Here is a 24410-nt window from a genome sequence, read left to right as displayed (position 1 = left end):
GTATACTCTAGCAATTGTGGCATGATCCTTTTCATATGTGTAATATTTTGTATATGCTTTTAAGACTTAGATAACAGTATATACAGTGTGCATGACTTAGCTACAGTTGCGGGAATATTTTTTTAATTAATTTGTTCAAATCCAGAATATTGTGGTAATATAATTTTAGCTATATTTCTTATATTAAATAATGTAGAACAAATGTGTACTTTGCTCCAAATAAACGTACGGTATATCTTTACAAATGCATATCCAGAGGCCTTGTCTACACTACACAGTTTTGTTGATAAGTCAGTTTTTTACAACAAAACTGGGGAGGTGTACACTCAATAATGCTCCTGCTGCTGATTTAATTCGCCTGCTATGCCGACATAATAAAACCACCTCACAAGCGGCATAGAGCTTTTTGCAACTGTTAGAGCAACACAATGTCAGTAGAGACTGTGCGCTTGCTTATGTTGCCCTAAGTAGCCTCCAGGATGTGTCCCACGATGCCCATCGTGATTACTGGTAAGCAGTTTCTACTTTGCTGCAGGTACACAGGCATACACCCCTTAAAGCCCCAGGAATTTTTGAAATTTCCACTTCCTGTTTGCTCGATGTGGACAGCTCACCTTGCATCTTCCTAACTGACCATGCTTGCTTTCTGCATCAAACGCAGTCCCGCATGAAGTGCACTGGAGTTGCTGGATCTGTTGGGGCTGTGGGGAGAGGAGGCTGTGCAGTCACAGCTCTGATCCAGCTGTAGGAGCTTTGACACCTATGAGCAGATTGCTTGTGGTATGGATGAGAAGGGGCATGAAAGGGATAGGTGTCAGTGCCGTGTGAAGATCAAGGAGCTGAGGCAGGTGTACCAGAAGGCAAGAGAGGCAAACCATCGCTTTGGTATGGTGCCAAAAACATGCCACTTCATGAAATACTGCAGGATCAGCCACGTTGCATTCATAATGTTCATCACAAGACTGGTGAGCAGTGCAGGATCCATGCTTTCAGGCAGAGATGGCAGGTGCAAAGTTTATGGGAGCAGTTGAAAAACAACATGAAACCTAGTCAGAAGCCCTGGGAATTATGGGACAGAAAAAATTGCATCATGGGGCAATGATCCTGCCCTCATGGTGCACTGCGGTCCCTTCCCAAAACTCCTAGCAGGAGAAGGTGGTGATTTTCACAGTGGGGTTGCTACCCACAGTGCACTGCTCCATCTGTTGGTGCTAAAGTACCAACCGTGGATGCACTGCACTGACACAAGGATCGTTGTATGAATATGCGCGAGCAATGTAATTACAGTGGTTTGATTGTCATTGTAACTTAAGTCAACTTAAGTCAGTAATGTAGATATGGCTATATACAGGATTTTGTTCATAGGCAGCATATACATATATTTGAATATACTGTCACTTTCAGATCAAATGTAAATACTCTAAGAACGTAAGAGTGGCCATACTGGGTCAGACCAGTGGTCCATCTAGCCAAGCATCCTGTCTTCCAACAATGGCCAATGCCAAGTGCTTCAGAGGGAATGAACTTGAACAGGTAACTGTCATCCCGTCCCAGCTTCTGAAAAGTCGGAGGCTAAGGACACCCAGGGCATTGATGGACCTACCCTCCATGAACTTATCTAATTCTTTTTGAACCTCGTTATGTTTTTGACTCTCACGTCATCCCCTGGAAATGAGTTTCACAGGTCGACATTGCATTATGTGAAGAAGTACATTCTTCTGTTTGTTTTGAACCTGCTGCCTATTAATTTCATTGGGTGACCCCTGGTTCTTGTGTTCATGTGAAGGAGTAAATAACACTTCCTTATTCATTTTCTCCATACCATTCATGATTTTATAGACCTCTTATCATATTTCCCCCTTAGGTGTCCCTTTCCCAGCTGAAAAGTCCCAGTCTTTTTAATCTCTCCTGATATTGAAGCTGTTCCATACCCTTAATTATTTTTGCTGCCCTTCTGTACCTTTTCCCATTTTAATATCTTTTTTTGAGATGGGTGACCAGAACTGCACGTAGTATTCCGAGTGTGCCATGGATTTATAAAGTAGCATTATGATATTTTCTGTCACGTTATCTATTCCTTTCCTAGTGGTTCCTAGCATTTAGCTTTTTTGACTGCTATTGCACATTGAGTGGACATTTTCAGAGAACTACCCACAATGACTTCAAGATCTTTCTTGAGTGATAACAGCTAATTTAGATCCCACTTCTATTTTGTATGTATAGTTTGGATTATGTGCATTACCTTGCATTTATCAACGTGGAATCTCTGTTTTGTTGCCCAGACACCCAGTTTGGTGAGATCCCTTTGTAACTCTTCACAGTTTGTTTTGGACTGATCTTGAGCAATTTTGTATCATCTGCAAAATTTGCCACTTCACTGTTTATCCCTTTTTCCTCTTGGGCTGTGTGCACTAGAGTGTGCACATTTCACTTCCAAAAGAGTAAAGTGGGGGTGGGGATAGAAATTATCTGGAAAGCTACCAGGATTAATTTGTTCCTTAGAGATATTTAATGTTCTGCTGGAATAAAGTGTTGCTGTCATCCTTAAGACAGTGTGGATCAGTTCCTTTATATGCATGTTTACCCCCTTGAAAAACACCACATATAAGTGAAATGTTCTGTCAGCATAGCGGCCTTGTTTGCAGGGCACACTGAAGTTGGGGACTCTTTCCTAGTCCATTTTATGCTTGGCCTATCAATCATCAGGTGGAATAGGACTTTTCCAGCTTTTCTTTATCTTGTGTTGCATCACGACAGGTTGCACACTCCAAATGGTGCAAAACTTCTGAGAATGTAAAATTTGAGATGATTTGGGTGATTTAATGACTACGTAGTTAAACTGGTCTAGATTTCTACAAACATGTTAAAGGTAGTTTTCCTCCTTGAGGTATAAGCACACAGAAAGTTTGAAGTTTTAAACACATCTGGGCCATAAAATAGACATCTGAGAAGTTAGTTGCTGTAAAAACTAACCAAAACTCTAAGATGTCTATTCTAGTTAAAATAGTTTGAATGGTGGTTTTTGTTGTACTTATTTTCACTACAAGTGTTTTGATGAAAACCACAGACACGAAACTAGTGTAAACCCTTCTTCATGGATGGTTACAGCTTAAATATTTACAAAAACATACAGAGTACACTCAATTAGTAGTGAGGTCCTTACTTAAATCAACAAAAGCAAAACAAGGCAGTTCAGAGTTAAGGCTGACGTTTTAGTTAACTCATTATTATGTAAAATATTGAGTTAAGGACCAAAAGTCAGCCATCAATTTTAATTTCCCATCTTCATTTGTGTCTTACCTTAATATTATTTAAGTAACATTTTCTATATTTAATAGTTTCTAGTAACATGTTTAAATGGTTACTTGTTTTGTAGAAATAGCTTAACAATAATATTCTTTTTTCCTTAGAACTGAAGGAACAAGTCATCATGGGAGCATTTTTAGACAAGCCAAAGATGGAGAAGCATAATGCCCAAGGGCAGGGTAATGGGCTACGTTATGGGCTAAGTAGTATGCAAGGTTGGCGAGTTGAGATGGAGGATGCACATACAGCTGTTATTGGTTTGCCAAATGGACTTGATGGATGGTCATTTTTTGCGGTATATGATGGGCATGCTGGATCCCAGGTTGCCAAATACTGCTGTGAGCATTTATTAGATCACATCACAAGCAACCAGGATTTTAAAGGGTCCGATGGACCACCCTCTGTGGAAAGTGTAAAGAGTGGAATCAGAACAGGTTTTCTGCAAATTGATGAACATATGAGAGTAATCTCTGAGAAGAAACATGGTGCAGATAGAAGCGGGTCAACAGCGGTGGGTGTCATGATTTCTCCTCAACACACTTACTTCATCAACTGTGGAGACTCAAGAGGTTTACTTTGTAGAAACAGGAAGGTTCACTTCTTCACACAAGATCACAAACCAAGTAATCCACTGGAGAAAGAGCGTATACAGAATGCAGGTGGTTCTGTAATGATTCAACGTGTGAATGGCTCTCTTGCTGTGTCTAGAGCTCTTGGGGACTTCGATTACAAATGTGTCCATGGGAAAGGCCCTACAGAGCAACTTGTCTCACCTGAGCCTGAAGTTTATGAAATTGAGAGATCAGAAGAAGATGATCAGTTTATCATACTGGCTTGTGATGGTATCTGGGATGTTATGGGAAATGAAGAGCTCTGTGACTTTGTAAGATCCAGACTTGAAGTCACTGATGACCTTGAGAAAGTTTGCAATGAGATAGTCGACACCTGCTTGTACAAGGTAGCCAGAATTTTAAGAGGAGAAACCTATTATGTTTTCAGTACAGTAGTAGCAGTTTTTCCGTTATCAACAAGTGAAAATAAATTTTAGTTCAGATCTATAGAGTAGCTGAAGTTTAGTTTCTGTACAATTTTGTAAAAATAACACTATGATGCAATCATTCTACCGTTGAGCCACTTACTAGAATGCCATTGGGGATATAACTAGGAACAGCAAATAGTAAGGGCACCTGGGCTTCAATAATGGGTCTCCTTATTTGGTTAGGAGTTTAAATCATGTAAAAATACATTGTGCTCTATTGCAAATCAGCACTTTTAAACAATGACCAAGGGAAATAAAACAGTGCCCTTTTTGCTGTTTCACAATGTAGTAAAAATGGATTTTAAAACATTTGATAGAAATATCAGGTCTGATCACGTTTCGCATAGAGACTGAATTACTTGAGAACTGGTGGTATTGGTATGAGTGGAAAATTTAGTAGCTGAGGAGAAATGATCTATTTCTAAGATTAAAGAAAGGAAATGGAAAAGATGTATAAGTAGTTTTTATACCTTACAAAAAAGTAAATAAAGGGCACAAACAATTTTCTTTTTTCCTCTTCTGTCATTGGGAAATGTAGCATTTCTGGCTGAATCATACCAAAATCCTTGCAAAATGACTGAATTTTGATTTCTAAAATTAAGAACTTCAATTAACTACTGAAATCTTTGATCTGATTTTTTTAAATTGTTCCTTATATAATTTTACTTCTGCATAAAAAAATCTTTTATTATACAATTACTTACAAAAATTTTTGTATAGCTTTTTGATGTCCAAAAGTCCAACTAATTATATCTGCTCAGGAAGACAGGCACAATTTTTACTTAACGAACACAGATTTTGTGATTGTTTTTATATGCAATGAGTCCGAATTTGTATGTTTCTATAAACAAAATGAAAGGTTGTTCTGTTGTTCAATAGGACAGACTGAACATTGTTAAAATTTCAGTGTTTGTTTTAACTTTCCCTAGACAAGCATTTAATTCTATTTATAAAACTGAGCTTTGATATGTAAGCTGTAAATAAAGGCAAGATAGCATCATTAGTATTGGCACCATTTCTCTAAAGAGGTGTGAAACAATGACCCCGTTAACTATGTAATAGTTTTTTAGAGACAAGTGGGTGAGGTATATCTTTTATTGGACCAATTTTTGTTGGTGAGAGATACCGAAAGAAGAGCTCCACAGAACTGCGGTATCTCTCACCAACAGAAGTTGGTCCAATAAAAGATATTACCTCACCCACCTTGTCTCTCCAATATCCTGGGACAAACGTAGCTACAACAACATTGCATAAATAGATTTCTATCATTTTAAAAAGTTGAACTTCATTCACTGCCAATTTTTCATTTATAATTTTGGCTGCGCTAGTCTGCAAAATGTAAATACCACAGGGCAATACTGCTTTTCAATAGCTTCATGGTTTAAGCACCAATCTTGCAAATACTTGCATCCGTGCATACCATTATTCACATGAGTAGCCTCATTGGCTTCAGTAGGACTACTTGTGATTAAAGTTCAGCATCTATGTAAGTGTTTGCAGAATAGGGCCCTTAACAGTTGGAAAATCATTTGAATCAATATTTAGTACGTTTTTTCTGCAAGGCGTGGTTGTACAGTACTGCCTTCAAGTATTTTATTAAAGTTGTGCTTATTTTGCTCACTTGTATTCTAAAAGATTACATAGTGAGAAATAAACACATTTTTCATTCGCACATGAGAAATGTCACTTACACTACTTCCTCTTAATGATTGGCCCTTAGGCCTACTGTAGGGAACTGTCATTTATGGAAATGCACATTTGACACTAGCAATATTTTTAGTTGTCTAAGTTGGGTTTTTTTGATTTTTCTTTATAACTGGCTTCAGATATCTTAAATGTTCCTATTTAAGCATTTAATATACCTACAACTAATGTAACCTTTCCCTCCAAACAATATTAACATTTAAGCAGGATGGAAACAGGTTTTATAAATCTCAATAATAAATCTCCCATGTTGTTAGTTTTGCAAATAATTTCAGCAAGACGGGAGTCATCAACTATAGGCTCATTGTAAACATCAATCATGAAGGAAAAAGTTAACAAAGTATATTTAAAAACTTGTTTGTACTGAATGGTACTCAACATGCAGACTTCTTGAACAGTGTTGTTTGCAAATGCTACAATTTTTTATTTAATGGTATGATGGAAGAAAGTGTTCTAATTTCACATGATTAGCAAACTATTTTAAATATTTTAAATTTATTTTAAATTTAATTTAATTTTTATTTTAATTATTTTAAATAATTATCAACTGCTTTGATATGGACATGGAATAAAATCAGAGTGTGTATTATTCATTGGATACAGGATATTGTCTCAACTGTTTTGTTTTTTTCTCTAACAGGGAAGTCGAGACAACATGAGTGTGATTTTGATCTGTTTTCCAAATGCACCAAAGGTATTGCCAGAGGCGGTGAAGAGAGAGGCAGAGTTGGACAAGTACCTGGAAAGCAGAGTAGAAGGTGGATCATTTAAAAAAAAATAAGTAGCTTTGTTTCTAAGCAATCCCCCAAACAACTAAACTCTTAACACATGTAGGTTTTTTTTATTAAACCTTGAAGTGCCATTGGACATTTAGGCTCTCTGCACTTGGAGCTAGGAGGTGTGATTCTTAGCTTGCATAGACGTACTCGTACTAGCTCTCATTGAGTTAGTGCTCTAAAAATAGTAGTATAGCTGTGGTAGCATGGGCTGCATTGGACAGTGGCACAGGCTAGGTATGCAGAGTACAAACGCTCCTGGACCCTGAGAGACATAGGCAGGATGGATAGCCTTTGCTGCTGCTCACCGCTGCCCTTGCCACTGTGGCAACATTACTATTTTTTGAGCGAACACGAGTGTGTCTACATGAGTTGGGAATCACACCTCTAGCTCCAGGTGTAGATGTAGCCTACATATAATCTCTGAAAAAGGCACTCCCGTATTCTGTTGGATGTATGCTGTATGTCATGACAAAATGCTACTAAAACAGAAACTGCAGAAGCTTATGGCCCAGGAGATTCTATTTAGGATGGCAGAGGAAAGTAATCTACTTGTATTCAAAGTTCTTGATGAGTCCATTGGCATCACTAACTTCAGACCTGTAAATTCTGATTCCTGGCATGTGCATTTGAATGAAATCTGGCAGCATATTTTTGAAGATGGTAATTTGAGGGCCATTTTTCTGTAAAGCTATGTTCAGTTACATGGCCCTAATAAGTATATTGTATGATGATTTAAGGGTCACAGCAATATTACTGTTAACATAATAGCACTTGCTAATGTGATTATATTTAAGAGTAAAAGCCTATCAACATTTCTGTTATAGCTAAACCTTAAACCTTCATACTGAACTGAAGCTGGGCATATAATGTACCATCCTGCCAGTAACTTTTTAAAAAGCAAATTATATTTACATTTGTGGTTTTTTTTTTTTTTTTTTTTTAATTTTAAAAGGGAAAGAGAAGTGGAACTGTTTCAGGCACTTTGTGCCATGTAGCTAAAAATGTGTTGACTTAAAACATAATTTTAATATTTTTGTAATCTGGACTGTAGTGCCTTTGGGTATTAAAAACTGAAGCAGAGATTGGGGTTTAAGAAGCAGCTACCCCGATGTCCTCAGATTTCCTAAATATCTAAAACACTTACTGTACACATGCAGTTTAGTACATAGATGAAATTAATATTTTTCAAATGGAAACATATTGAGGATCTAGATTTTAATTATTCAGTTATTATGATATATCATGTTACTAATATCCAGGGTAAGAGTCCCTAATAACATGCATTGGCATGATATGCACAGCTCTTAGGGTTTTCATATCAGTGACTGATGAATTATATAAATGCCTCATGAACTTTTTCCCTTTTAACTGTTGTTAAAAATCTTGGAGATTGGAGATTTGACTTAACTTGAATATACCGTGGTCGTAGAGTTAAAGTTGCATCTCCGTTAACTGACCCCATTGGCATATGTGTATTACAGTAGATGGAATGGGAACATCACGTCCAGATATTGCTGAATGAAGATCCTAAGTATTAGAACTGCATAAGGTTATGGTGTAGGGCAGTGGTTCTCAAAGCCGGTCCGCCACTTGTTCAGGGAAAGCCCCTGGCGGGCTGGGCCAATTTGTTTACCTGCTGCGTCCGCAGGATTGTCCGATCGTGGCTCCCACTGGCCGTGATTCGCTGCTCCAGGCCAAGGGGGGCTGCGGGAAGCGGCGCAGGCCGAGGGATGTGCTGGCTGCCGCTTCCCACAGCCCCCATTGGCCTGGAGTGGTGAACCGCAGCCAGTGGGAGCCGCGATTGGCCAAACCTGCGGATGCAGCAGGTAAACAGCCCGGCCCACCAGGGGCTTTCCCGAACAGGCGGCAGACCAGCTTTGAGAACCACTGGTGTAGGGAACAATGCATTTGTTTGGTTGCTGAGTTTCTTGCATTTTTAGAAATAACACATTTCAGGGACAAGTGAAACTTCATATTTGTCTGTGTGAGTGGGGGAAATTTACATGATATAAAGCACTTTAATCCTAATTCAGTGGACACATTTAGAAAAATATATTGCTGCTACCCCTTTAGAGTCCACACTTTGTTTTAAAGTTATTTTTCTTGGACTTAAACATCTTTTCCCTTTGATAATGCACACAGAAATAGTATTTACACTTTTTATTATAAGCAAAAAATGCAACCTTATAGCAGTTTATAACATTGCATAGTTTCTGAACTTACAGCCCTCTCACTACCATGAGTGAAATTTTTGGGACTATATGTGAGAAAGGGAAACTCAAGCCACAGTGTCACTTTATTACATTAAACTTAACCATATTTATGCAATTAAAATAAGATTGTTTCATGCTGGAAACTTAATATACAGTATTGTCTACTGAGGTGGGACTAATATGGCCATTGCTGAAACTTTCAACACTGTGCTGAATAATCTTACTACTGTTATCTTGAAATGCCTTAGTAATAATGCAGTGTTTAAAATTTTAAAAGCTACAATTTCAATTGAAGAAATTGGTAAATGTAAAGAAATTCTGAAAGTGGTTTTTACCAGTCTGTAATGTCTAATTTAGAAATTTAAAATCCAATAAAATGGAAATTTTGTGAATGAGCACTGCAATACATAGCAGTTATATAACAAAATAGGCAGTTTGACCAGCAAACATAGTCCAAGTAATGAGGTTAGATTATATTTTAATATACATTTTCTTGTTGATCAGTTACATAAAAGCATTTTTCATCCCATAATGTGTGGTAAAATCTTATTTTAATATCTTCGTATTAAAGTTTGTTGTACTTAATGCTGTAAAGAAGGTCATGTATTGATGGCCATCTTGAACAACAAAAGGGAATAAAAAAACCTGGCTGATACAGGTTTCTACTCTTCCCTCTTACACCAGACTATCCTTCACTCCTTTAACCTACGTTCTTGCATTAATGTTGGACACTTCTGTGGCTCACATTTAGAGCTGAAAATGTCTAACAGGAGGTGAAGTATAAGTGGCAAAACATCTTCGTGCCATCCCTTTCTAATAAATCAGTGTTGCTTCTAAAAGGTTTTGAAGACTTGCTGGCTGGAAAAGATTAATCAATCATTCCCAGATGTATTCCTCTAGTTGCACTATTACTCCAGTTACTGAGCTGGTTTGACTTTTTTTTTTTTTTAAATTAATATTCCTTAAGCTCTTTGCCCCATTCTTTAAAACAAATTTTGTAGCATATACATACTTAACACAGTAACAAATCTGGTTATTAGATACATGTAATCCACGGAATTAATTGAAATGGATAATTTTAAATTAACTGGCCATTTTTCAGCAAAACCTGAAATGTTCGATTTTTAAGAATTTTATATGAACTTTCCATTCAAAACAGGAAATAAGTAGACACATTTCGAATTCTTTATTTTTAGTGTAAGTACATTTTTTTTCCACTGTCTTAAATGGTGAAAACATTTAGAAGGTTTAAAGTAGGTTAAAGAGAAAGGGATGCAAGATGCATTGAAACAAAAGATAATTTAATAATTATTTAAAAAAAAAAAGCAATGGATTGGTTCCATTTGTTGTCATCAGTGTTATTTCAGACTGTATCTATAGTTCTCTCCAATTATAAATGTATTCATTTAGTGGTGACTGTATGTTAAATGTACTGCAGCTTTAGGTTGTGAAACTGTGTAGTTTAGGCAAACTATAAATCCCTTTATTTTTGTACAGCAGAACTTTAGCTTTAGAATGATGTAGAATATACTAGATGTTGAAGATTACACAATAAAGGAACTTGGCGAACCAAATCTGAGATCTTTGCTTTTTATTCAGATTTAAAAGTGTTAGAATTCTTTTTCCTAAATGCTAGATGGTAAAATATGAAGTTTGGCCATAGTTCTTGAGAAAGTGGCACATTTGAGTTTTGAGATGTTTGCCTAATGTGTAATGTCACATGTTGGATTTCTTTCCTACTTAAAATGTAGAACTAAACAGCTAATACTTTGTACTGCAAATTTTGACATTTGGTTATTCTACTGCAAGTAAGGGCATGCCAGTGTTTCCAGTGTCGATTACTTGCATAGAATCTGGCTGCAAATTGGGCTAAAACTTTTTGCATAGAAGGTTGCAGCCCAGAAAACCCGTTCTGTGCACACAAATCAGTTCATGAATTTGTACTATTTTTTTTTATTTAAAAGGAAAGTATACTGGTTTTAGACACTTTAGTCTGCCATTAACTCACCAATATGAGTTTAAAATGGTATTTCGTACATCTTGATTATTTTTTTCAGTATTTGGGATAAAAAGATAAATTGTCAAAATATTTAAATTGGAAGTGGGTTCTCCATGTGTTCAAATTACTTTTTTCAAATAAATTTTGGAAAGATTTTACTACATAAAGACTATTTAACTGTGCATGCGCATTATTGTACACATGCCATGACATCCACTTGGAGATCAACAACTCCAAGCTGATTATTTAATAAAATATCCTTCTTAAATAATGTCCTTGAAGGAATTTCTAGTGTATTGAGAAATTTATATACATTTAAATGTCATGGGATAGTAGACAATTCTCATTTACCTTGTAAAAAAAATTTTAACGGATTTCCCCAAAGTGGAAGAAGTCTGATTTCCTTCCCTCCCCCCACCTCCTGAAATGTGATAACTAACGTAAATTCAGCTGCATATGTGAGTGTTCAACACCTCAGAAGATGAGGCTTAAGAAATTTAGCTAGCTGCAGCTTTATTCTTAGCACACTTTGCTGTGGCTACTGTAGAGATTCTTTTGCTTACATGACGAAGAGGTGGATTGGGTTTGTTGTATGTAAAATCACCTGCTGTTGAAATATCCCTTTGGTGAGTTAAGGACAGAGTTGTATCTTAACTCTGACATTCTTGGCTCTTGTCAGTTTATGCATAATGACTTTTTATATTTTTATGTTAATTTGCAATCTGGTATAACTATATAAAGCATATTATAAACAAAACACCTAACTTCTTGTTTCTTCAAAATATTGTATTTTCTACCATGGCAATAACCTTTTAACATTCATTCATATAAAAAAATTGACATTAAAAGATGGCTTTTTCGCAGATGTTTCATTGGCAAAATACAATAATTATGTTGTAGTGAAGCCTATTTAGAACTACCTAGTTTGTTTAGCTGTTAAGTTACCCTTTGTTATGTAATATACTAATCAAAAAGATTACAGTTTTGGAAGTATAGAACTATGTGAAGAACAGATCGTAGTTGGTCTTTTTTTGTCAAATATCCAATAGCTTTTTACAGGTACACTAGCTTTTTTGTTATGGCACCAAAGATTACAGACCGTGTCCAACATGGTAAATGCTGTCTTTTAAAATGTTAAACTGCTTTTTGATAAAACTGAGTGTTTCAATCTTTTCAAGTTAAATTTGGACTGCACTTACCAAAAAAGTACTTCTGATTCCCAGAGATCATAAAGAAGCAGGGTGAAGGAGTGCCAGACTTAGTCCACGTGATGCGTACGTTAGCAACTGAGAGCATCCCAAACCTCCCGCCAGGGGGTGAATTGGCAAGCAAGTGAGTCTACGTTAGTGTAAATGTGCTTTTGGTCTAAATTAACAGAGACTTTTTGTAAGGCCACTCTTAAAAATAAATAAATTGAAATAAGGTTTATGGGGACCAAAAGGGCATCGTCCATTCTCAACTAATCTTTCACATTTTGATCTGTTTTAAGTTTGGAAAAAAATCCATGCACAAGACCGTGGTTGACTGTGGATGATAGTTTCTAAAATTAAAAATATGTGAATGTCAAACTATAGTTGTAGAAAGAATGGACTGCTTTTAAGGGTGGCCTCCTCTGTTAATTGTAGCTTTAAAATGTTTACTGCTTTTACTTTTTAAGATGTAAGGGAAATGTAATGCATATAATGGCTCATTTTGAAAAGTAGTTTATGTACATAGTTAACAAATAGCGATTACTCTGTGCATTTAATGCTTCGCTTGGCAGCTTTCTTTGCTTTTGCTTTTTTGTTAAATGTATCCCTCTTTTTTTAGAATTATAAATAAGCTGTTTAGCTAATTATCCCTTTAAAGGAAATTACTGCCTCACCCTGGCTAAGCAGGGGATTGAATTTAAAACTTTATACAGATTCATTTTGATTGTTGTCTTAAAGAAATAGTCTGAAACAAAGTTACTAGTTTTATGCATTAGCATTAAACCATCAAAGAATTCAAATCTCAAGCTCCTCTGTCCAGTAAATCAAGCAATTTTAGTATAGATTGCTCACGAACCAATATTTTTCTATTTTAAAATGTATTTATATGAATACATTATAAACTATCTATTTCAAATTTTATCATTTTCATAGTGTGGTGTTTGCTTAAGCATGATAGCTTTCTTTTAGCTGTCTTTGTGATAAATTATCTGTTTGTGATGTCAGAGTTATGACTTCCAGTGAGCAATAAACAGCTAGACTCCAGAGCAAATGAACTTCTAAAGAAACAAAAACCTTGTTTTCATGCTAATGTTTCAGTGTTTAAAAAAAAAAGAAAACTGAGCCGCCAGTATGAGATGTCAGAACGGTATCTATTTTTAGAATATATTTAATTTTCTTTGAAGCATCATTGAGTCTGAGTTATTGTTAACACATTTGGCAAATCTAAATATTGCAACATTAAATTGGAATGTGTATCATTCTTTTGACTCCTCTTTCTAGCTCTGTTTTTTTTTTCTTCTATTGGGCTTGTGAGCAAATCTCTCCTGCTGCACCTGACTTAAGAGTATTTTTATGGTGCTAGTGAAAGTGGTGAAAACAGACACCTTTTCATGGGAGACTATTACCTGTGTTGCAGCAGAGCTACATCATTCTGAGATGTTAGATCTGTTCTGTTTGTTATTGTACTGTGTCCTATAAACAGATTATGTTACCCAATTGCACTACCTGGTTGATTTAAATAACCTAGACTGCAACTAATTTTAAGTGTTAAGACTAAAAATTGACTTATTTTACTCCCATCCTATGTTGGTGTTTCTAACTTCAGGATTCTCTTGTGCGTGTTTGTGTGTGATAATTTTGCAAATCAATTGTTATGGCTCATTGGTTTTGTTTTAAAGAAATATCTGCAATACCTGTGTAACTGAGAATATGCTGATTTGTTTACTCTGAGATGCAGGCTTTTAGCTAGTTAGTGAACAAATGCAATAGCAGCTTAGGCCCAGATTCAAGAAACCATTCCCTGTTCAGGGACAGCACTTAAAGAATAAAAACAATGAGGAGTCCTTGTGGCACCTTAGAGACTAAGAAATGTATTTAGGCATAAACTTTTGTGGGCTATAACCCACTTCAGCAGACGCATGGAGTGAAAAATACAGTAGGCAGGTATAAATATACAGCACATGAAAAGATGGGAGTTGCCTTACCAGCAATTCTTGATGTCTGACCCAGGAACCAATCCCTACAACAAACCTTGTTGCTAACTCTATCCGCGTATCTGTTCAAGGAACACCCATCATAGGACCTAACCACATCAGCCATACCATCAGGGGCTCATTCACCTGCATATCTACCAATGTGATATATGCCATCATGTGCCAACAGTGCCCCTCTGCCATGTACGTTGGCCAAACCGGACAGTCTCTACGCAAAAGAATAAATGGACACAAATCAGACATCAAGAATTGTAACATTCAAAAACCAGTAGGAGAACACTTCAGTCTCCCTGGACAGTCAATAACAAACTTAAAAGTGACCATTCTTCAACAAAAAAGTGGCCAGACTTCAATGAGAAACTGCAGAGCTGGAATTAATTTGCAGACTTAACACCAAATTAAGCCTGAATAAAGACTGGGCATGGCTGGGTCACTATAAAAGTAATTTTCCCTCTGTTGATACTCACTCTTTCTTGTCAACTGTTGGGAATGGGCCACATCCACCCTGATTTAATTGGCCTCGTTAGCACTGATCCCCCACTTGGTAAAGCAACTCCCATCTTTTCATGTGCTGTATATTTTTACCTGCCTACTGTATTTTTCACTCCATGCATCTGATGAAGTGGGTTATGTCCACAAAAGCTTGTGCCCAAATAAATTTGTTAGTCTCTAAGGTGCCAGGAGGACTTCTCGTTGTTTTTGCTGATACAGACTAACACAGCTACCCCTCTGAAACCTTTAACTTTTAAATGTGTGCTTAATTAAGTTACTGAACTGGGCCTTAATATAACTCAAAGAGATGCTGTCAATTTGAAAATCATTTATCTGACAATTGTCTACTTGTAACACCTGAGATAATTATGTCTGAAAGATTAGAGAGGAGTCTGTTTTTCAGTTTGTGCATGGAATATCACTTTTTGATAGTCAGCTTTGCTGTTTTCCTTGTTTATCTGGAACAGTAAGGGGATAGGGGAAGGAAAAGACTTTAAAAAAAAAATGTTATGGTAAACCCACACATTTTTCAAGGGAAATCAAAGACAGTGGTAGTACCTGAAACTACTTCTAAAACTCTTTTTTTATAAAAATTTACTAGATGTCAAAATGATGGGGGTTCTGAAAAAGTCCTTCGTGGTGTTTGGTTTGTTGTACTGTCATGTTGTGTTAAAGGAAATAATTTTCTTAATTATTTTAATTATAAAACGCTTTTTTAGAATGTGAGTAATTTAGAATATTTTACTGATTAAATTTCAGGTTTCTGACATGATTGCATAGCTAGCTGCTTTCTCTCTGAGAATCTTTTACAGAGACAGCATTATTATTGGGATGTTTTTATCATGCTGAAATTAATTATTAAAATTGGAAGCAAAAAGTTTGGTTTAAAAAACTAAGGCTGAAATTTTTTCAGTGCAGTCCAGCAATACCCTCAAACAGTATTACTTTCTCTTCAAAAATTGTACACCTTTTGGAACTCTAGACATTAGGATGTCTGGAAATGGGCAGGTGATAGATCCAGATTGTTACTCATGGCCAAATAATCAATCCCTACCTTGTTTATGCTGCCCAGAAGTTACTAGGTGATTCTTTGGAAGTGGTTGTGCTGATTAGGATCTTCCTCATTCCCTTGTCTCTTTTGCTGTTCTCTACCTATCATGGAATCTCCCTGCTTATTCCTCACCCAAAGTCCCTCATTCCAAAACTAGATACACCAGCCCAGCCCGCACCCTTGCTAGCATGCTACCAACATGGCCCCTCCAGGATACTGACCCCTTTACATTTTCCTGTATTTCCTACACTATCCCTGAACATATGCCTGGAGTCAGTAATAGGTCAGTTTATATTTATAAGTATTGGGGAAAAAAAATTAAAACAGCTCATTATGAGTGTAGCCCAGTCTGCAATCATGACTAACAGAAAGACAAGGGAGAGGATGACATTCTGCCACTTTAAGGCATGAACATATGTGCAGAGCACTTCTCCACCTGACCCTATTGTATAGAGTAAGAACCGAGGCATTCTTCAGCTTTGTCCCCACATCCCCCATTCACCCCCCTCCCCAAAAAAAACCCTATCAAAAGTCTTTAAAATCTCTTAATTGTACTAGACCTTCATTTTCTCAGTTATATCATGCTTGCTGAGGAAGGCAAATACTTCCTCTTTCCCTTGGCATTCCACTGTTTTTTAGTCTTATTGCTCTAACGAACCCCTTGTTAATCTCTTCCCTTACAGTTGGGTAAGCAGGGATCACAAGCTATTTTTATGTTTTATTATATATCTTTGTAATTAATCCTCTACTCCTCATCCACCCCCAAAGTGCAATCAGCAAGGCACAAAAAAGGGGAGGGGAGGAGTACCAAAGCCAAGCTGTTTTGTGAGAGATTATAAAAATTAAAAGTTCAGACATTAATAAAAGGTAAATTTTCAACACAATATAAACTCGTGCTGATTTCTACCAAATTCCCCAGGAATATATCTCTGTTGCAGGGTGAGATATACTATACAAAATTTCTGTTTTAAATTGAGATTGGTTTCTTTTGGAGGATAATTGTAAAAGGGAGTTGAAAATCGGGCATGTAATAGGAAGCTGCTACTGCTCTATTAAAAATAAATAAATAAATAACCTAACAAGATTTATAATGGAAACTAACTTAAACCAAACCAAGAATGCAGAGCTTTCATTAAGGGGCACACTAAAAATTGTATTCAGAAAACACACATACCGTGCTCTTGTGAAAAATATTATCTTTGTACATCAATGGTGTGGTGTTTACTGCCACCATATCCTGCAAGCACACAAATGCATATGGTTTACACTGCTCATCACTCTGTAACCTCCTTGTTTTATTACTTCAGAGACAAAAGGTGGGCATGCCCCTGTCAGTATATCAGGAGCAGACATTTGCATATGAGACTTTTCAATTAGACTATGTAATTTTCCATTTTGTTGGCAAAATCCTTAGGAGTGTTAACCTTTTTAAACTATCTCTTCCTGAATCCAAAAGAGAGCACTGCATAAATTATACATGGCAGCTTTATTTGCAAAAAACTGAAGTTCTATACATTTTGAATGTTTTTACCATTTTTAAGGTTTTGCATTTTAGTACGTCATGATTGCATTTAGGAAATGTCTGACTTAATTTTAGAAAATCCTTAATATTTTGTTTTCTGTTTTGGTTTAGACGGAGTGTGATTGAAGCTGTTTATAACAGACTGAACCCCTATAGAAATGATGATGCTGTAAGTACTTTCATTCTCCCATCATTTCCGTCCTACCCTTTGAAATCTTTCAACCCTTTTGTGCAGACCCTACTACAGCTCTTTGACAGGGGAGGGATTTTTTCCAAAAATGCATTCTGTAGACTGTGCCCTGTGAGTTCTCTTCCTCCCCTCCCCCCTTTCCCTCATCTGAACCTTCAGAACTCTTATTTGTTCTTATCCTCTATCAGTTCAAGACTTGAAAGTCTGATTGTATTCTGTCTTCTCATTTCCCCACATCTGGTGCCAGATCCCACCACTAGAAGCAGATATTGTCTTGTTTTGAGATATCTAATTTTATTTGGTTCATCCCTGATACCACAGAGATAGTGGGAAATCTGTGTTAAAATATTTTTCATTAAGATATCATTGTGTGAAATTTTAATTCCCTGAATTACAGGCAAAAGTGTTCTTATTGTAACTTTCTGCTGGATGCTTAGTAGTTTAAAAGTTGCTATGATTAGCATATTTACAATTCTAGTTCAGTTAACATAATTTTCTGATCATTGGATTATATTATGCTGTAACTTCCCTAATATATTTTTCACAGTGAAAATTCAATAAAAACAATTATAAAATGGGAACAATAACTCCATTTAAAACTGAACCACTTTGTGGAAACATCTTTAAATTCTCGGGAGTACTGTGTCTCAGAAAGAAAGCAGTTACTTTTTAATGTCTCTAGCATCTAATACCATTAATATGATTTTTTTAATTAACAAAAAATTATATAAGTGAAATGCAGTTTGCAAATGCTTTGGCGTAACAGAAGCTGCACAGTTGGTCTTAAGCTTTATTTGCTACAGTTTACAATGAGCCTCTTCTATTCTTGTCTCCTCCCATTTCTAAGAAATTGACCCATATCTATAAGTAAAATGGAATTATCCCTGCATAGGGATGATATGCAGTCATTCATTGTATAACTCTTCTGCAAATGTACAGTACTCAAATCTAAGTGTCATTGGTAGTCAGAGTATAGGAATTTGCATAGTACGTAGTCAGTAAGTAAATTTCTGCACTTTGACTTGATGCTGACTTAATTTTTTATGTGCTCTAACAAACATGGCCACCTCAGATTCTCACCCTGCCTATCCTAGTCCTTTCTAGCTTCTGCCTTCTACTACTTGTAGTCCCATAGGAAGGCTTAGACATTAGTCTTACAAATCATAATGTTTTAAAAGTAAATAATTCATTTTAATTTTCATGACCAATATTCTCTTTCCGGTCCTGCAAAGAGAGAGAATCCTATTAAATTCTACTTAACAGCTGAAGAAGGAGTACAGGGCTGCACATCAGCTCCACCAATCTAAAGTAGTGAGAGATGGCATTGCTCAGACATACTTTAAACAGAAGCCTCTTTCCTCTTAAAGTGATGCCTCTGACTGTGTAAACACAATCTTGCTGACAACTTCTGATCAGTAAAACTGATGGGCAGTCCAGTATTCCTCATTCAACTTTTTTTCTGTTAAATTCTTTGTGCAGAGGGGAAAGAGGATGAAAAAATAAGTATGAGGAGGGAAAGAGGAGAGCTGATTAAGCATAATTTATTATAAGGACATTCCAAGACACACAAAACTGTTAAAATGGAGTTAAGGCTGATAGTTTAATAACTTGAAGATAAAGGTGTCTTACAGGGATGTTGTAATTATCCAAGAACCAAGTATTGCAAATTCAGATAATTCAGAGTTAAGGTTACACTTAAAACAAATCTAAACATATTAAAATATAGAAATGTACAGTTAAGACACCCAAGCAACTTTAACTCTTCCCTGTAGTGATACCATATGGCCATTTTAGGGTTTATGGTTCCAGATTAAACTGATTTTTAACGATAGCTTTTGCAATATTTTCCCCTCATGTCATTACAAGAGGAGAATTTAGGTTGCTTTGGGTGCCATGTGTATTTTCCATATCTTAACATGTTTAAATTTCTTTTAAATTTAATCTTAACTCTCAATAAATTACTTATGGTGTGACTTGGATTCTAAGCCTTCCTTACAGCAAGAGGGTTGAGAATAGGCATCTGGTTTTCGACCGGAACACCCAGTCGAAAAGGGACCCTGGCGGCTCCGGTCGGCACTGCTGACCATGCTGTTAAAAGTCCAATTGGCAGTGCAGTGGGGCTAAGGCAGGCTTCCTGCCTGCCCTGGCTCCATGCAGCTCCTGGAAGCAACCAGCATGTCCCTGCAGCCCTTAGGTGCCGGTGAGATCAGGGAATCTCCACACGCTGCCCCTACCCTGAGCGCCGGCTCCACAGCTCCCAATGGCTGGGAATTCCGGCCAATGGGAGCTGCAGAGGTGGTGCCTGCAGGTACAGGCACCGTGCAGCGCATCCTGGCCGCCCCTTTGCCTAGGAGCCAGACATGCTGGCTGCTTCCAGGAGCTGCATGGAGCCAGGGCAGGCAGGGAGCCTGCCTTAACCCTGCTGTGTCACTGACTGGGAGCCGCCTGAGGTAAGCGCCACCCGGCTGGAGCCTGAACCCCCATCCGCACCCCTGCCCCAGGTCAGAACCTCTTGGGCCGTGCACCCTACACCCCCTCCCAAACCCCAACCTCATCCCTGAGCCCCCTCCTCCATACAAACTCCCTCCCAGAGCCCATGCCCCAACCTCCTGCACCAGCCTAGTGCCCGCTTCTGCGCTTCAAACCCCTCCTAATCCCTGGTCCCACCCCAGAGCCCACACCCCAACCTCCTGTCCCAGCCCAGAGCCTGCTCCCACACTCCAAACCCCTTGGCCCCAGCCCGGAGCCCTCTTCTTAACCCTGAACCCCTCATACCCAGCCCCAGCCCAGAGACCACACCCCCAGCTGGAGCCCTCACCTCTCCTGCACCCCAGCCCAGAGGCCCCTTCTGCCCCCTCACTCCTCATTTCTGGCCCCACCCCGGAGCCCGCACCCCCAGCCGGAGCCCTCACCCCTGCCCCAGCACAGTGAAAGTGAGTGAGGGTGTGTGTGGGGGAGGTCTCGGGGAAGGGGTGGGGCCAATGGTGTTTAGTTTTGTGCAATTAGAAAGTTGGCTACCGTAGTTGAGAAGGCAGTCAGAGTAGGTAGAACGTAATTAAGAATAACTGGAAACATGCTCCCTGTGAACTTAGCACACCTGCAAGAAATTGTCCAAATAGATACATTTAGTATACTGTCTTTTTTAGGTTCTACTGGTAATGTTTTTGAATGTGCTGGTATTGATGTTAACAATTATTTAGAGCAGCTTTAAAGGTTTAGAAAACAAAGTATATTACACTTGAGACCAGGTGTTAAAACACTGCATTAGTGCTAGCTAATATTTACTGAATTAAAATAGTTTAATGAATATACATTTTTGCATGTTGTTAGGAATAGTGTTTTACAAGTATCTAGTATGAAACCCTTCATTAAAGGGAAAAAAGACTCCTACAATTATCCATATTTTTACCCTTTTCAGTCTGGATTATCCAGAAACCGCTGTAATTTTGGGCACTCCAGACTTTAAAGGTTCCTTCTTTTTTCTCTATTAAGGACTCTGCATCAACTGATGATATGTGGTAAAACTGCCCATCTAGCTGTGGAGTTTACATTCATCCTCCAGTTGAAAGTGCGGCCCAACCTCAGTGACCCTTCTTAACGTCCATCCTCAACCTTATTTAAAGAAGGGATTATGATGTGTTGGTGAGAGTGACTACACCAGAAAACTACAGCAGTACGACATCTAGCCCAGGAACTGATGTTTTTTTTGTAAAACAGACTTCTGTAAACGTGATTTCAAACCATAATTCATGTTGTAAATCAGACTCCAGCAATTTATGTTGTATGATTTTGTTTTTGTAAAGTGCAATTGTCCTTGTACAAAATGCTCATATTTAATTATGAACTGCTTTAAATCACTATAAAGGTTAGAAGAAATGTTTGGCTTGTTGTGTGATGCAACAAATATATAGCCCTTTAAATTTATGTTGTGGTTTTGGATTGCAAGGAGCAGCAGCCTAGCCAGCTAGATGCTCAAGAGGTGCACAAAACTGTAAGATTATTTTTTATTTTATATAAAGCAGAACATTCGGGCAATTTATCCCAACTGTAGTATATGAATTTGCTTGGCAGTGGGAAAAATAACTAATATACTGCTCGTTCTCCAACAAACCTATCTTTTTATGTTTTCTGTTGCTATTTACTATGGTCCCAGTCCTGCTGCCACTTGAAATCAACAAGAGTTTCGGCTGTGACTTCAATGGAAGCAGGATCATGCTGTATAATACAGTGCAATCATAAGTATACCAATTCTGAGGTTAGAATGCCTTGATTCTTTGCACCTCTTTTTTACAAACCCTTACCCGAAATTACTAATCAGTTGAGCAAGAGGGAGCAACTTTCTACATACAGTAGGAGTCTGCAGCATTTTTACTATCCTGATTGGCTGAGTCTGCTGCTGTTCCAAGTAAAATATTCTGAATTCCATTTTATCAATAAAGCTTGATTTAAAAAACAAGAAATTTAATCATATATGTGTAATTCCTCTTTTTTTCTGCCTTTTGAAATTCTGTGCCATTGTAAATGAGATTTCACATGTGGAAAAAATATTTTTAAATAATTGGTAGCCCATTTTTAAAATGGGGAGAACTTTGACTGTTGCCCAAGGCATAGAAAGACACTGGAGGATGTAGTGGGTTTAATCTGTTACTCTATTTTACATGGATTTATTTCAGGCTTTTTATTTTTCACTGAGATGAGCATCAGTTTGAATTTGCCTACTGTTTAATGAAAATACATTTGTCAAAGCCTGACAATCTTAACATTTTATGGTATGTGTGTTTTTAATTGACCCACTTATTTAGAATGAGAAACTAGTGGTTAAACAGTATTTGTGATTTGAAATATAGCATGTTGACAATATGTAACTGTTGGTCATTAAAATTAAATTCTAATTTAAAAATTAAGGGTAATAAACATAAACTAAATTGACTTAAGCTTAACTTTCTCCCATTGAACATACAAAAAGTAAGTTTTCAAATCAGTCGTGTTTGCAAAACTACTGTTTTGTGCACCTTGTATTCTTGTCTTCTTAGGTTGAGGATATTGTGTTTGTTGTTAATATAGTAGTTTACTTTAATCATTCAGTAGGCAGAGTCCCCAAAAGGAAAATCAGTAAAATATAAGTAGCTTGTAACACTTACCACAACTAAACAAAAAATCAAAACTTGGTGTAAAATTACTTTTTGATAGGAAAATGTAGTACAATGCGTTTTGCTATATTTGTCTTTTCCCTAACTTTGAAATATACATATTTGTATATATAGCCTTAAAACTAATGCAGAGTTAGGGAACTTTGAACAGTGAAAAAGTAACTTATAGTGTCTCAGAATTAAGTATAGTATATACCAGCAAAATCTTTCTTTTATCCCTCTTGTTTATGTGGGGTGCTTAAACGTAACTTCATTGTATTCAGTTTGTAATCTGTTCAAGCATGAATGAAGAAACCATAAGCACTATTTGTATTTATAAATTTATAGCAATTTTTGGTTAAAGAACCAATTCCTTACCGACCTACAAATAAATGCTTAAAATGTCTAATTTTGTTGTAGAGTGCAAAACTATAATAATGTCATAAGTTATAGCTTCGCAAGCACCTAATTAACAAATGTATTTAATACTACACGGTATACTAGTACAGAAAGCTAAACTTATTTTTAGGATTAGGCAGATAAAGTTCTGTTCTTTACTTTTCTACATAGACTAAAGTTTAGTTCTGGAAACTGCAAAACCTTGAACTGGACTGTGGAAACTTTGAGACCTAAAATCTTAAAAAATCACAAGCAAAATTGTGGTGGAAAGCCATACTTCAAATATAATCACTTAAAATGTGTCATAATGACATACTGTGTACTAAAAGCATTTTCATCTGAGAGGCCCTTCCTAAAAATATAAACATAATTCTTCTGCTATTGCTACCAGTGCTTGTAACTAGGTTTGGAGGTAAAGGAGGAATGTCTATTGCAATCCTTCCTTTTTCTGCCTTACGTTCAGCACTTTTGTGTGGTCAGAGCACTGAGGCTATTATGTGTGCATAAACACTGCCATTCTAGGTACAGATTTTGATTACAAAAATACATGTATTAAGTACATAAAAACATTCTTGCAAAGGACTAGCTGGTCTTTTCATGAATCTGCAAAAAAAAAAAAAAAAAATCTTAAAAAGGCACTTTTGCACCTTTGTGCATTTCCTTTTTGCACCAGTTAAACTTTTTTTTAATGCTAAAAACATTAGCACCTCAGGGGCAAGGCAGCAGAATTTTTGAAGTATTGTGTGCTATTTATTTCCCTCGGGAAAAGATTCCTGTGTGACAAAAATGCAAACAATGTGCTGTTCAAAAATGTATTTTGAATAGATGTTCAAATAGGATGGTCCCAATTCGCTTGTTTTTAAAAAGAAATGACATTTTGTAAAGCTATTTTGCTTCATATGCCATGCAAGTTTCTGTGTTTTTCTTTACATTTGACAGCTTCACTGGTTTCAGTTTCTGTGAATATTGTTATAGTCAGATTAAATGTTTCACTGATCATTTTGGGAAAATATTGTACTGCTTTATAGATAACACCGTTTCAAATAATCTTAAACTACTCTCATTAATTCAGCTTTGGGGAGGTATGTTATTCAAGGTAGAATTTTTAAAATGTATTAACTTTTAAAACCAGTGTCAAACTTACTAAATGCAATTGCATTTTTAATAAATGGGGCACTAGGTTTGCAATTTACAGTGCATGGGAGACCCCTGCATTCATACAGAGTCCTGAAAAGTCTGGGTGCAGGACTCTTGTCCTGCATTGTAAATCGCAAATCTAGGTCCTTTATAGTTGGCTTGCTGTGGTGCTAGTCCATCAGTAGCACTATAGAGAGCTTGTCACTTTGCCATCGTTCAATTTCATCCTTCGGCAGAAGTCAGAATCAGAGAAAAGAATTTCATCT

The 24410-nt window shown here is 37.0% G+C and overlaps 1 protein-coding gene across 4 annotated transcripts in view; it reads left to right on the top strand.

The window, feature by feature from the left end:
• Positions 1–23017, top strand: part of PPM1A (protein phosphatase, Mg2+/Mn2+ dependent 1A) — a 49492-nt gene extending 26475 nt beyond the window's left edge. For 2 of the 4 annotated variants that reach the window (XM_005285902.5, XM_042845187.2), the window contains exons 2-6: positions 3411–4264; positions 6690–6807; positions 12264–12372; positions 17401–17458; positions 20972–23017. In XM_005285902.5, coding sequence (XP_005285959.3) covers positions 3431–4264; positions 6690–6807; positions 12264–12372; positions 17401–17458; positions 20972–21001 — 1149 coding nt within the window. In that variant the 5' untranslated portion in view covers positions 3411–3430 and the 3' untranslated portion in view covers positions 21002–23017. Of the gene's footprint in view, positions 1–3410; positions 4265–6689; positions 6808–12218; positions 12373–17400; positions 17459–20971 lie in introns of all 4 variants that reach the window. The other 2 variants (XR_010600814.1, XM_042845186.2) reach the window with 2 other exon arrangements.
• The last annotated feature ends 1393 nt before the right edge of the window (positions 23018–24410 follow it).

Source organism: Chrysemys picta, chromosome 4, assembly GCF_011386835.1.
Source record: "Chrysemys picta bellii isolate R12L10 chromosome 4, ASM1138683v2, whole genome shotgun sequence".
Lineage (NCBI taxonomy): Eukaryota > Metazoa > Chordata > Testudines > Emydidae > Chrysemys > Chrysemys picta.
Note: the sequence above shows the minus strand (reverse complement) of the source record. Positions and strands in the feature narration are given on the sequence as shown.